This window comes from Nansenia antarctica (genome assembly GCF_963989245.1).
Source record: "Nansenia antarctica genome assembly, chromosome: 3".
Classification (NCBI taxonomy): Eukaryota; Metazoa; Chordata; class Actinopteri; order Argentiniformes; family Microstomatidae; genus Nansenia; species Nansenia antarctica.
In genome coordinates this window covers 4,684,181-4,699,180 of record NC_137688.1, presented here as the reverse complement: position 1 = coordinate 4,699,180, position 15,000 = coordinate 4,684,181, and the positions used below count along the sequence as shown (strand labels likewise).

At 42.5% G+C, this 15,000-nt stretch overlaps 1 protein-coding gene across 3 annotated transcripts in view; it reads right to left on the bottom strand.

The window, feature by feature from the left end:
* The window catches only part of klhl4 (kelch-like family member 4), a gene marked incomplete at its 5' end in the record, with an annotated part of 28,614 nt that extends 14,072 nt beyond the window's left edge, over positions 1-14,542 (bottom strand). Inside the window, 3 exons of one of the 3 annotated variants that reach the window (XM_080525749.1) lie at positions 791-927; positions 3,095-3,262; positions 14,040-14,542. In XM_080525749.1, coding sequence (XP_080381875.1) covers positions 791-927; positions 3,095-3,262; positions 14,040-14,542 — 808 coding nt within the window. The remainder of the gene's footprint in view (positions 1-790; positions 928-3,094; positions 3,263-14,039) is intronic. The other 2 variants (XM_080525750.1, XM_080525751.1) reach the window with 2 other exon arrangements.
* Positions 14,543-15,000: the final 458 nt, after the last annotated feature.

Genomic DNA, 15,000 nt, shown 5'->3' with positions numbered 1-15,000 from the left:
CAACAGAGCAGCACCGCAAACAACCAACCGGCAAAACAAAGATGAGGATACCTGTTTAAATGACAGAGGGTATACCAAGTAAAACACATTTAAGATTCAGGAGGAAAAGATTGCAGTTTTTAGATTCAGGAAGAACAATTCCAAAGATTGCAGTTCATTGAGTGTTTCAACAGAGAACATGAAACGGCACAAATACTGAACAGGATGTTATTGTCCCCCGATCAACACCAGAATCATAAGCCTTAATTACTTCATCAAATTAGATGTTTACACAACGATGAATCTTATTCATCATTAACATCGGAAGTCCTATAACTGCTTAAAGGATGCAACGAATGAGGGGTGGGGGGCGGGGGGTTATGACTATGTCGTGGTTTTTATATCATTTTATACTGAGAAATCAATACTATCGTTTGGCGAATCTAGTACTCAAGGAAGGCCCGTTTCCTTCCTGTAAGGGATGGGCCAAGATCTGTGGCGCAGTGAATAATTCTGACTATGGACAGGGCCAATAACTTGTGTAATCACAGATTTGTATAATATGATTGGTTCCCAAGAATAGTGACCTCATGACCAAGGACAGTTCTATAAATATGAGTCCCACCTATCGTCGGGGGATTTTTGCTTTTTGGCTACTGCTTCTTGCTTATTGGTCTGCTCATTTCTCTCTGCGCTCATGTAACTTTGCTTAATAAAAGGCCTCTTTGGAGACAATTGATCTAAGCTCTTTGTGCTTTATAAGTTTTACTAAATCTATTAAGAATCAATTAAATCCACAACAACTACTCACCAGTGTACGCAAAGTGAACCAGAGATCTCAGGGCTTCTGGGTCGACTCCCTCCATCTTGATCTCCTCCTGCTTGGCTTCTCTCACGTCGTTAGTGAACATGGCCGCAAAGTAGTCGGACACGGCACTGAGGACAAGTCTGCACAGAACCACAATCAGAACCACAATCAGAACCACAATCAGAACCACAATCAGAACCACAATCAGAATCAGAACCACAATCAGAATCAGAATCACAGTCGCTTTTATCTCACTGTACACAAGTAGTAGTACAATTCTTGTAGAGTAGAATTATTTTAGAGTAGAATTCTTTAAGAGCAGAATTCTTTTAGAGTAGAATTCTTTGGCTTTGGATCCTCAACATTGAAATTGCAGCATTCAGATATAGAATCACAATAATAATTAAGTAAATAAGTAAAATAAGTAATCCTACAGTAATAAAGTAATAAAGTGATGGTTTAACAGTGCCAAAAAGCTATGCAAAGTATGATGATGAAATGCAATATAATACAGTACGGTAGTTAACCCCAAGTAATCCAGTAGGGTTCAAGTAGTTATAATAATGTAATATGCTCATTTTTGTAGTGTGCGTGGGGTTGGTTTGGGGGTGGCAGTCTTTCGGCAACAAAATTAAGAGTATACGCGTAATGGAAGACACCTATGTCTGCTGTGGCGCAGGAGGTAGAGCCGGCGTCTAATGATCGCAAGGTTGGCAGATCGGCGGTTCGAGCCCCGGCTGGCCACATGTCAAAGTGTCCTTCGGCAAGACACTGAACCCCAAAATTGCTCCCAGTGAGCGGGCCGGCGCCTTGCATGGTGTGTGAATGTGTGTGTGAATGGGTGATTGAGAGGCCGTTGTAAAGCAGCATTGGATAAAGGCGCTATATAAGTGCAGTTACCAGTTACCATCACCCCATGTAGCAGAGTGGTCCAAGCTATAATGCTCTGACTTTGAGCAGCAAGTTGTCAGGTGATGTATCTTGTCCCTCTGTCACACAAGGGGCATGTCCTCATACCACACGGCGTGTTTGAGCAGGATTTAGTGCCGTTGTTTGCAACCTATTATTTTGTATAACCCTGTTCCCTAACTTTGATTTACAGCGGTTGGCTGTTTTATATCTTCCCGAGACACCGGGCCGCTAATAGCTTCCCTTCTCCGCATGAGTAGATTCAATTTGTTGAACCATATGAAAAATGAAATGATCTTATAAACTTATAAACACTTTCTAATTTACAATAACATAGTCAGATTTTGTTTATGCCTCTTTTTTACTAGCCGGCTAATGTGCGAAGTAACATTGAGTAATCAAACAAGCAAATGGGTTTTTGCTTGGAGTTAAGTTTCCTGAAGGACAGATCATTGTTTATCTATCTTAGGGGAAAGGCAAGCGTACACAATAATGTGGAATGGATTTAGTCGCTGTCAGTATGTATAATGTATCATAAATTATAATTATATGATGAATAATACTTACGGGAGAAGTCCTAACAGATTGTGCAGGCCTGGGAGTACATTTCAACTAATAATGTATGTGGTTATTTGTTTAACCCCAATCATTGGAAGATAAAGCACTCATCTGTTTACCTGATGCCACTAGCTATAAACTTTAGAAATCAAATCAAAGTCCCATGTACTCTATGATATATACTGTCAAAACGTACGCACTCACTGCAGTGCAATCTAAGTCGCTTTGGATAAAGGCGCCAGCTAAACGGCACATATTAGTATTTATTATGATGTCAGTCAACAAACAGACTCCTGTACACTGGTGGACTCGGGGGGGGGGGGGGGGGGGGGGGGGGCAGGGGGGGCGGCCGCCCCTCCTGGTGGCCCCACAGTTGAAAAAGGTCTCTCTTAAGTGCCCTTTTGAGTGGCAAAAGTGCCCTTTTGAGTGGCAAAAGTGCCCTTTTGAGTGGCGAAAATTAGAGGACGTGCCCTATTGGTGCCCCTCCAATGGTCTAAATTTGACCATGTGCCCCCACAGTTGAAAAACGTCACACTAAAGTGCCCTTTTGAGTGGCGAAATTAGAGGATGTGCCCTATTGGCTGCCCTTCCAATGGTCTAAACTTGACCATGTGCACTGATGGGGTCCCATGTTGTGCAGTAGGTGCCCTTTTTTCCTTTTCGCCCCCCCTGCCCTTCAAACAGCCCGAGTCCGCCACTGCTCCTGTATGACCTTCTTTATTTTCTTTCTTTGCTTTGTTTGCTTTGTTTTGCCTTTTATCGGCACCTTAATGATGTCGATCCTGATGAGTTCCAGGGGAGGTGCAATCGAATTAGAGCAGGCTATGTATACGCACTGACCTGTGAGCCGGGATCTTGTGATCTCCCGCGATCAACAGCACGTCGCACAGCTGCTTGTGCTGGAGATAGGTTTCCATCTTGCGAAATGTCTGTTCCGCATGATTGGTCGCCTGGAAAAACTCATCAGAGCAATTCGAGCTCATTCTAGAGTAGCTGCTCAGGGCCAACCTATGAGAGAGAGAAAGAGAGAGAGAGAGAGAGAGAGAGAGAGAGAGAGAGAGAGAGAGAGAGAGAGAGAGAGAGAGAGAGAGAGAGAGAGATAGGGGGAGATAGGTAATTAAACCAAGTCATTATTGCATTGGTGCTATATACCACAGTCTTTGCATCATAATCTAATGCCATGATATCTATATCTGTGTATATTAGACATGCACTGGGAACAGATTAAAGAGCAATCACTTCAGTCTGTTAGGTTAGAACAATCTACATCCCTATACGATCAGCTGAGGGACTATCCGGTGAAAATGAAAAATAAATGAACAAAATTGTGCCCTTTTTTATCACACGAGTGGTTTCCTGCATCATGGTGATGCCGAGGTATGCTACATTGTGTGTGTGATAACTAACACAATATCATCCGTATAGAATAAGACTTATCGTGAGTTTAGAATGATAAGGTTCTATCTCCGTTTAGGGTAGTTCAGAGATATTGAGCGTCAAAGTTTTTACATTCCGTTATGTTTTGTGAGATGGAACCTTTGTATTTTATGAATTACTAACTAAAAAATGTCAACATTTTAAAAATAACACCACACAGGCATTAATAAACACCTAATGGATCAGATTATGTAAAAAAAACCTCAATTTTGACATAAATTGAGATAGAACATTAGAATTCTAACGTCACGTTATGTGGCCCTGCATACTACACTACATTCCCCCTATCGCCATCCTTCTCACCAGTCGAAACTCCAAAATTAACACTGTTACAACTAAACTCCGTACATAAGTGGATAAAGAAATGGAAGCGTTGTTCCAATGGGAGAGCTTACAATCTGGCCAAACTCCTGCCTTTTCCCAAATAGTGTGTGTGTTTCTTTGATAGAACAGATTTTGTGCAAGTGAGCCTGTGCTTCCTCGTGATGACGGTATTGTGGTTAATGCTGATGCTTCTGAGCCCCTGTCCCCACAGGCCGGTAGATTACATGCTGTTTAACGGGCGTCTAAATAATCCTTCAGGCTGGAAGGCGAAATAATTCAGGCCCTGTTACTTTGGTGTCCTTCACGGAGGAAAATCCACTTGCTGACATTTAAGTTGTTTGTTACAGTGTGTAAACAATCCCAACTGTCTGGGGGAATTAACCAGAAGCCTTCTGGAAGGAGATTCAGAGTTCTCAAAGTTGTTTGGGGGTACACACACACAGCACATGGAAGAAAAAAAACGTAATCTATCTATGGCATAAAGTGATTCAACAGGATAATATCTCTATAACTTCAGCCACTTATCTGCACACAAGAGCCAACAACGGGGTGCCGTTTAGCACAATAAGTCTACACGCCAAAAACGCCAAGCCAGGAGCCGAATATTCCAACTAGTTACTAATTGTTATAATAAATACTGAACAGCCGTGCCATCGATACAGTGTGAGATTTGTTTTTCGCTGCTGGAAGGACACAAAGTGTCCCTTTTTAAAAAAATATTACCGAGTTTCAAACGGGTGTATCTACCACAGCTCATTCGTGAGAGAAAATCCTTGAACAGGAAATTGCTTTAGAGAAAAGTTATGCATTATGGCTGGCAATTTTCATGGCCATATCGCCATCGCCGTGAGTGATCGATGGGATGGATTATATACATAGTGTAAACTATGGACTTCATTTCAAGCCCAAAGCGTGAGGTTTAAAAGATACAGACATATACTGTATATTCGTCCCCTTAGCCTTTCTTTAATGCTAACACCAATGTGTCAAAATGTTTTGATATGAGAGCAATTAGCAGCAGCCAGATTGAACTGACATTTCTAGCTACTGATGTGATGATACAGTTCACACACCTTCTGTGTGTGTGTGTGTGTGTGTGTGTGTGTGTGTGTGTGTGTGTGTGTGTGTGTGTGTGTGTGTGTGTGTGCGTGTGCGTGTGCGTGCGCGTCCGTGCGTGCGTGTATTCATAGACATCTAAAGAAAGGTCCCTTCCATAGGGGGTTGTTTGCATGTTTGTGTAGCACGCGGCCCCCAGTAATACCCTATAGTACAGCCCTTTATTGGGGATGCTTTATGCTAAATACAGGCGTAATTTATAGCGCTGTCACGATAATTCCCGTCTGACTCAGGACTCTTGGATGGGAACACTGAACAAGAAACAGGGTAGTAAAAAAGCGAGATGCATTACCTTTGTATCGGCTCGCGGGCATTCTGTACGGATTTTTCATGTCTACCAATCTCTGGGACACTAATTGCTTTGCTATCACATTCTTGGGAGCCGTAAATTTCTCTGAGGTGTTTATTTTCATTCCAGAGTTATAGGAGGAGTTGTTCATTACGTGCACAGTGAGCCATTAAACGTGCCTCTTTCTAAACCAAAAGAGTATATCTTTTTTTGAAACTCCAGAAAGAAATAATGGCGACCCCTGATAACAAGTTGCATCGCGTAGGCAAGTATTGAAGAAGTGTAACATGTTGAAGTTTAGTAAAGACATTGTACACATTGTACTTTTACTCCGGTAAATGTTGTTTAGTATAGAGTGTATTATGTGCCGTTTAGCTGCCGCTTTAAAGCGACTTACATTGCAGTGAGTGCAGACATTTTTCTGTATTATATGGTCCCAGCGGGAATCGAACCCACAACCTGTAGTGTTGTTAGTGCCATGCTCTACAAACCGAACCACAGAGGACCATGGTAGAGTAATTACGTAGGGTATTATTACATCCCTGGAGGGGTTTTAAGTCTTGTGTAAGTCTTGTGACTTTCGTGACTTTGTATGATCCCACATACAATTACTTACATTTACATTTCTTTGGCATTTAGCCATTTATCCAAAGCCACTTACAACAAATACCTTTGTCTAAGTAAGTGAATCATCTATCCATCTGTCATCACAAACAAAACGTAATCTATGCTCAGCCTCAGGCCAGGGGCCACTGGGGGTCATTAATCTAAAATGTATTAAACAGCTACACTTTCTTTTATTATTTTTTTGTTTCTTTTTATTATTACTACTCGATCTTTTCAGTTTGTAAAGCGTCTTTGAGTGTCTAGAAAAGCACTATATAAGTGTAATGTATTATTAATTAATTAATAATTAATAATAATAATAATAATAATAATAATATTATAGGAACATCACTGAATATGTGTCCAGAGGCATCAGTAGATGTATGTACACAGAAGTTATTTTTATTTATTTTTTACAGTAGAGAAACTGTACAGGGGGGGTAGTGCCCCCCAGCACTGCGTCTCCTGAAGACACCCGCTTTCCCCTCTACTTTGTCCCCTAAAAACTTATATTTGCCACCCTTGTACAGTTTCTCTGTTTCTCCAGTGTCTAAATAAACTAACAAAAAAAGTTAGGTTTAGAAGAAGGTGATAGAAGAAGGTTTTTCCTTCTATCAATGGCCCCGGGCCTGAGCTGGATTACTCTTCCTGCTACGACTGGTGGATTGATGATTCACTTGCTTAGTCAAATGTATTGATTATAAGTCGCTTTGGAATAAGGCGTCTGCTAAATGCCAAAAATGTGAATGTAAATGTAGAGGGGGACGGAGAGGTCTCAGGAGGGACAGTTAAGAATGACAGACCAGCTTCACTTGTTCACAGATGTTATTCCCTCCCACATCCTCAACGCTGAACAACACTGAGATGCTTGACTTCCAGAAATCGTGAGCTTAGAATTATAAGGTTCAATCTCCGTCTAGGGTAGTTCAGAGATATTGAGCGTCAACGTTTTTACATTCCATTATGTTTTGTGAGACGGAACCTTTGTCTTTTATGAATTACTAACTCAAAAATGTCAACATTTTAAAAATAACACCACACAGGCATTAATAATAATAGGGGTAGTGGTGGTCTAGTGGATAGTGAGTTGGACTTGGGATCGGAAGGTTGTGAGTTCAAATCCCGCCTGAAGCCACACCACTACTAGTGTGCCCTTGGGTAAGGCACTTAGCCCTCAGTTACTCCAGGGGGAATGTCCCTGTAATTCGTAATTGTAAGTCGCTTTGGATAAAAGCGTCTGCTAAATGGCAAAATTAAAATTAATTTAAAATTAATAAACACCTAATGGATCAGATTATGTAAAAAACTCAATTTTGACAAAAATGGAGATAGAACCTTATAATTCTAACGTCACGAAATACAGAAACACAGAAACACAGAAACACAGAAACTCAGAAACACAGAAACACAGAAACACAGAAATTCAGAAACACAGAAACACAGAAACATAGAAACACAGAAACACAGAAACACAGAAACACAGAAACACAGAAACATAGAAACACAGAAACACAGAAACATAGAAACACAGAAACACAGAAACATAGAAACACAGAAACACAGAAACACAGAAACACAGAAACACAGACACACAGACACACAGAAACACAGACACACAGAAACACAGAAACACAGAACCACAGAAATACAGAAACTCAGAAACTCAGAAACACAGAAACACAGAAACACAGAAACACAGAAACACAGAAACACAGAAATACAGAAACACAGAAACACAGAAATACAGAAACACAGAAACACAGAAACTCAGAAACACAGAAACACAGAAACACAGAAACACAGAAACAGAAACACAGAAACACAGAAACCCAGAAATACAGAAACACAGAAACACAGAAACACAGAAACACAGAAACACTGAAACACAGAAACACAGAAACACAGAAACACAGAAACACAGAAATACAGAAATACAGAAACACAGAAACACAGAAACACAGAAACACAGAAACACAGAAACACAGCCCTGAGTCCCTCCTCCCTCCGCCTCTACTGTAACAGCACTCTGACACCTTCCCTCAACACCTTCTCTTGTGAGACGTGATCGCGCCCGCCGCCCCAACCAGACTAATTAAATCAGAACAGGGTACAACTATAATCCAAGATAATAATATTCAAGTTCCAATTCTATAAATAATGATTCCTGTCATTCTTTGCCCTTCAAAAAACGCTAAAGCTTACAGTATACTGCAGCAAGAAAGACGAGGCTCTGATTTCAGATTTGCACACGGGATCAGACACACCAGTAAAAGGTCACAAGCCGTAATTCCTTTTTTTCTTATTTCAACTGATGTCGCCTCCCATCTCTTTATGACAGGGAGAACCTTGGTTTGAACGGGTGTCTGCTTTTTTTTCCTCTTTTTTTTGTGAAAAATGGATTATAGCATCCCATTGTCCCTCAAGGCAGTCGGTTGGTGGAGAACCCACAGTACTTAGACAAAGGCCAATATACAGTAGAGTCAGTACAGTGTCATGCTGTGTCCTCAGCACAGAGCACTGTGAGATTACGCTCCCTCAGGCCTTTATTCCCAGTGTGCTAGCATTCAGATATGTGCAGAGAGACAGAGAGAGAGAGAGAGAGAGAGAGAGACAGAGAGAGGGAGAGAGAGAGAGGGAGAGAGAGGGAGAGAGAGAGAGAGAGAGAGAGACAGGGAGAGAGAGAGAGAGAGAGAGAGAAAGGGAGAGAGAGGGAGAGAGAGAGAGAGAGAGTCAAATTCATTCAGTCCAATCCCAATCATTTCAACCCAGTATCCAGTTAGGGTAGGCTGTTCTGGAGATAGTGATAGTTTCTCCATCCTCAGCACAGTTGACAGCAAATGTTTTATTTCTAACGTCGTCCTCTGCAGATACGGTATACGTCAATATTGGTATGTGCTCGAAGCACGTACCTCACACGGTACACACTTTTTTATATTACAGTTTTTCCAGAAAAAAAAGGTAGGGTATCTTGTTCAGAAAACGACCACGGGGCTTTGTGAGTGAGAGCAGAGGGGGGGAAATTGCTACGAGCTATTAATGGAAATGACTTATTGCCTCAATAAATCTTTCCCCCTGCTATAACGAATCCCACGTGTTGTAAAGCATCTCACTAAATTCATGTCGTAACGTCATGTCAGCATAATTCCACCCCGGCATCGATAGATAATGCATGGTGTAGCTGGTAATATTGAATACTATGTCACGGGAATGAAATCTTGGTTGGCTAAACTTTAAAAGCATCAATCTCTGAAATATGTGGAATCACAGTAGTAGAGACATATTGTATTTTATTGTTCTTACCGGCTGGAGTGAACAGGGTGTCTGTCACCTAGACATCGTGTTTTCTAAGTTGTATAAAAATATGCTTTTTGCACTTTATGCATGGTGTGTAGAAATATAGTATTTGCTGTGGTGGTAGGGGCCTGCGTTTAATTCCTTATTGAGAGTTGTTGAGCGTCATTCATAGATTACCTATGTTAACAGGGTGTCTGTCTCCTAGACATGGTGTTTCTAAGTTGTAGAAAAATATGCTTTTTGCACTTTATGCATGGTGTGTAGAAATATAGTATTTGCTGTGGTGGTAGGGGCCTGCGTTTAATTCCTTATTGAGAGTTGTGAGCGTCATTCATAGATTACCTATGTTAACAGGGTGTCTGTCTCCTAGACATCGTGTTTTCTAAGTTGTAGAAAAATATGCTTTTTGCACTTTATGCATGGTGTGTAGAAAATAGAAATATAGTATTTTGCTGTGGTAGGGGCCTGCGTTTAATTCCTTATTGAGAGTTGTGAGCGTCATTCATAGATTACCTATGATTACCCTGCTGAGGCTGCATTCTCCATGCTGCCACGGTTTCTGGAGAAGGGGGAGTTTATATTTAAGTGAAAAATGTGCTGGTCTGAGCAAAAAACGCTGTTGCTGGGTTTGCTGATGGCAATTTAAGAAACATAGGCACATCCACATGAGACTCCAGCATCACCACAGACTCCCTTATTTAACTGTGTCTGATACTCTGATACGGCCTGTAGCAGGACAGATTACCACAGATGTGTTTGACAAGATCCCGTGGTACACTAAACACATTTTAAAGGAGGTAAATAATAATAATAAGAATTATAATTAAGTAGTGTTGGCCTTCATACCGTTCTGTATATGTTCTGTGGTGTTCACTGCTGTGTCATACAGTACACCTCTCCTCTTTGTGTTAATGCCACTACTTCTACACTTCTGTATCTAAGCATGATATGTAAACTAAGCAGACTTGAGCTACTTGACATTCAAAATATATTGGGTTGCAAACTTAGACTTGTGTAACTGTCTAAAGCTGGTACCTTCCATGTTCCATGATGATGCCTCACTGGTATGCATGAGACAGAGTGAAGAAGCTAATGGACTTAGCTTCAGTCTTTTTGTGAAATAAAAGCTCAGGGTGCTTTGAAAACTGTGCCGGGAATTATAGATTTTTTTCGATACAAGTTAATTCTAACAATGAATCGCTGATCTCTATTATAGAACAAGATGATTAGAGAATCTTCAAGCCAGAGTCAGACATAAGCTGCAATCTATTCTCCACAGTTCTACGCCTTTCATAGAGCTGGAGCAGTGGGATTGACCACAACAGTGCTTTTTTTTCCTACGTCTTCTTTCTCCATTTGAATCACACAGGAAAATACTAAGGACATGTGACCGACGGATTAACTAGGCGCTTTTGATTTACCACAGTGTAACAGTTTAACGCTCATTGTGACATCATGCAAATTCCACTTCCAACAATTGCCTTCCTAAAGGGTAACAACGTCCTTCAAAACATTAAAGGTTACTCTCTCGCTTCCCTCGTAATGTATTTGCCGCTTGGCACCCAGTGGAAGTGTCAAGAGCCGATAGAGACGCTATAAGCCTTATGGTGGGCCGACGCGTCAAGGGAACACCGCCTGACTACCGGTGACAGGACAAGGTGGTGGTATTTATTTTCCCAAGGCAATTGAGAGGGAATTGAGATATCATTCAACCTAACAGCGGCAAACCCTGCGTTTGGTCTTTATAAGAGAGGAGAGGTCAGGGTTCCCCGTCTATTCTAGGTCGTGTGTCATCATATATTTCAGCCGAGGATGGTGAGAGGTTTTTGGATGAGAATAACAATTGCAGAACAATTTAAGTCGTAAAATAGGTCTAGGTGTCTTTCCACTAGACACACCTAGTAAATCAGGAATCTACTACTACGGCAACAAAAGAGGGTAAACTATGATACCGGTACAGTCAGTGACCTGCTGAGAGCAAAGCAACACACGTGATAATAATGACTCGAATGTGTTTCAGGCCTGCGGCGGTCCTGATTTGCAGATTCATGAGATTGTGACAAATTATGCATCACCAATTTATGATGTGAGACATAATGGGAACACCCAGCTGGTGGAGTCAACGGCTGTGAACGTCTCTGTGATGTGCACATTAGGTTAGCCTGCGAGGCACGCGCCGTGAGTCATATCTAACAGGCACACGTCATCTGTGCCTAATATCTAATACCCAGATCAGGGTGAGGGGAGAGGCTGGTGGAGGTAGAGAGTGAAGAAAAGTGGAGGACGGGGCTCATTGTGATGCATGATGGGACAGAACGGGGAATGGGTGGGTTAGATACCATCCCTCATTCAGTTCAATGAATTCCAATGAGGTACATTTTTTCTCTGATGTGCATTGTTGTTTATTATCAGATGTATAAAGGGGCCTCTTCGCCTCACTGAAGCTCAAACAGATAAAACTTGCCTGTTTTTTATGTCCACTACCTTCGACCGGCATCGACCAAATAACTGGCATAACTGGGATAACCAGGATTGGTTAAAAGGCCTATAAGTGTTTAAAAGCATTGCGCCATCATACCCCTGTACCCTAGCCGGTATCAGATATTATGAGTCACTATATAAAAACGCTAGCCTAATGGAAAGGTAGCTCGTGAAAAGAGGGTCCCCTTAATTGCGTTTCGTATAAAAGACAATATATAACCAGTTTCGCTGTGCTTCGCTGGTCCAATAAGTGCTGTGCCGCTGAATCGTGACAGAAAAGTAGCCCTTTGATTCAATAATTATGTAAAGCAGATCCTGACAGGCTAATCAATTCATTTGTATGAGAGGAGGAGGTTGTGTCCAGACCCTGGAATTTTCCAGTTCAGAAACCCTCTAGAACTGCAGTATGGAGAAGAAGATGCGCTCACATCATAAGGGTGCAGCAAGAATTGTGTGTGTGTGTGTTTTTGGAAAGGCTATGAATGATATTAGTGATATTAGTCTTATGGTACACTGCATGACACGACTAGCATGAACCCAACGACCCCCCTGGATAACTTTGAGGCTATAGACTCACTAAGAAGCACATGTTTGACCGAAGCACTGTATAATGTCAGATATTGATCTCGAAAAAATTAACATCTGCCAACAATCTCCCAAAATGGAAAATAGAGAATGATTGATTCGGATATTGAATTTCAATGCTAGATATGATTCGATTTAGACGACTGTCCGCAGCCTCATTCAAGTGTTTTTCCAGGGTTTTAAATAACTGAAAATGATGAACAGTGGTAATCTAACCACATATCTTAAAAAACAAAAACAAAAAAACCCAGTTCACAGTCACTCCACATTAATAAATAAACAGGTTCCTATTATTTCTTTAAATTATCATCAAGATGAACAAAGCCTCGCTCTCAGTTTCCCAGACGGACTCATAACGTGAAGTGTGCCTTAGAAAAAGATAAAAGGGAGAAAAGACTCCTTTAATGTCTGATGACATGCGCTTTCCGTGCACGTCAGACAATTCACCCCCTTTCCCCGACACCTGTTTACTTCCTGCATCCATGCAAGATAGAAAACAAACACCAGCAACAATAAACTCATTGTCAAACACACTGTGTGTGTTGTGTGTTGTGCAAACACGTGTGGTTTAAAAACAAACACACAAAGGGGGTGAGATTGGATATTAAAATGTGAAGAAGAATCGCTGCTAGAGAGCATTCGAAAAGCCCCTCTAGTCCATGTGGACTTTGTGTTTTTTTTGCTCTAGTATGGATAATGAATGTCTTTGCCCTTCCCCTCTGTTTATTGGGGCCTGGCTGCACCACCACTGTTGTCTCTGATGTAATGGTGTTCTCTGATGTAATGGTAGTTCTTCCTGTAACCACTCTCTAACTCTAACTCTGCAGGATGAAGAATACATTCATTCATGTGAGACTGAAAAAAATCTCTGTAATGCCTTTAGCTGAGTCGGACTGAATAATTCTCAGAGGAATAAAGCACGAGGGCTTATTGCAACACGACGTGTTATCAGCACAACAATACAGAGGCATGCGTGGAGCCCAATGACGTCCGTCCCATGAATAATTCAGGAGATATTTTATTGGTTTTTGCAATTCCTTCGCCCCGTGGACCGACGGCGTGGAGTTAAGCATCCCCCAGGTGAGGCACGGTGACAGATGGGCCGGCGGTCTTAATTTGAAAATGATAGCCAACGCAGCTAATTTATTACCTTAATTATAGGGGCTGCATGCTAATCCTAGAGAGATGAAATGATGGTCTGTGACTGACTGACTCACTCAACAAAGTATGCCTACAGCGATAAAAAAATTAAAAGTTCACATGTAACGCACATGCACATACGTATGATTATGAATAATTATCACAGCTCTCTCTGTCGTATACCTAGAATAATCTGCTGCTAGCCTGATGATAATAATAATAATAATAAACAGTATGTGATATATCGACTGTCGGGGCTGTAATTATTATTAAAAAAACAGATCCACTTATCTACTAGCCATATGTCACCAGGTTTATATTGTAAACATTGACAGGATGTGTAGCTACTGATAATCAAGGACATCTGGCAGTCCCTCTTTTTTGGGGGGAAGAAATCCACAGCTTCAGGCACCTGATTTTGGTGGTTTGGTGGTTCACTGTTCTATATATTTTGGCGGGGAGGGGGGGGGGGTGGCGGGAAAGGGGGGGGGGGGGTGTCATGTCATGTCATACCTTTCTCTCGCCGCCTCCACCTCGGCGGGATCCTCGGCGTTGCTCTTCACGTGCACCTGGTGGTCGCTGGTGGCGTCCTCCTTCGTCCTGTTGGAGTTCTGGAGGAGCAGCTCCTGGCTGGGCTGCTGCTGCAGGTGTTGGAGGATGTGGTTCTGCTGGTGCTGCCATGACGACTGACTCTGACTGCCCGGCGGTCCACCGCCGACGTAAACAGGTGTGGGTCCCGACTGTGAGGTCGGCGCCAGGATGCTGTGGTGGACCGGGCTGTTGTTGCTGCTCTTCCGGAGCCCTCCGCCTCCCCCTCTGTCCCGCGAGTGACTCTTCAGCCGGCTCTGGACCGGCGTCCCCCTGTGGTCGAAGCCCTCCTGCTGGATGTAGCCTCCTCCTCCTCCTCCTCCTCCTCCTCCTCCGCCGGCCGAACTCTGCGAGGAATGGCTAAACCAGCGCCAGCGGAGCCGGAGGATCTGCTTCACATCAAACTCCTTCTTCCCCGACACGGACATGATACTTGCTTTTTTGAGAGACGACAGCGACAGCAAAGGCAAAGGCAGCAAATGTCAAATGTAGAAATTTCCCAAAACATGGAGGGAAAAAGAGGAGCCTTGTGGTGGGGAGGGTTTTTTCTTTTTCTCTCCTCCAGTCTCTCACCCCTTCTTCTGCCTCTGTCTGCCTCTCCTTTCTTTTGTCTTCCTCTGTTGTTCTTTTTTTGTGTGTGTGTGGAGAAGAGACCGTGAGGGGAAAGAATAATCTCTGCAGCTTTTGTCTGTGCCTGGGCTTTAGACTCTGTCCTCCTTCAACTCTCTCCTCTGCTGCTGCTGCTGCTGCTGCTGCTGGTGCCGGAGAGCTCAGTTAATGCACATGCATGACACACACACGCTCCCTCCCTCCCTCCCTCCCTCCCTTCTCTCTCTTCTCTCTCTTCTCTTCTCTTCTCTGCCTCTCGCTCCCTCTTCTTCCCTGT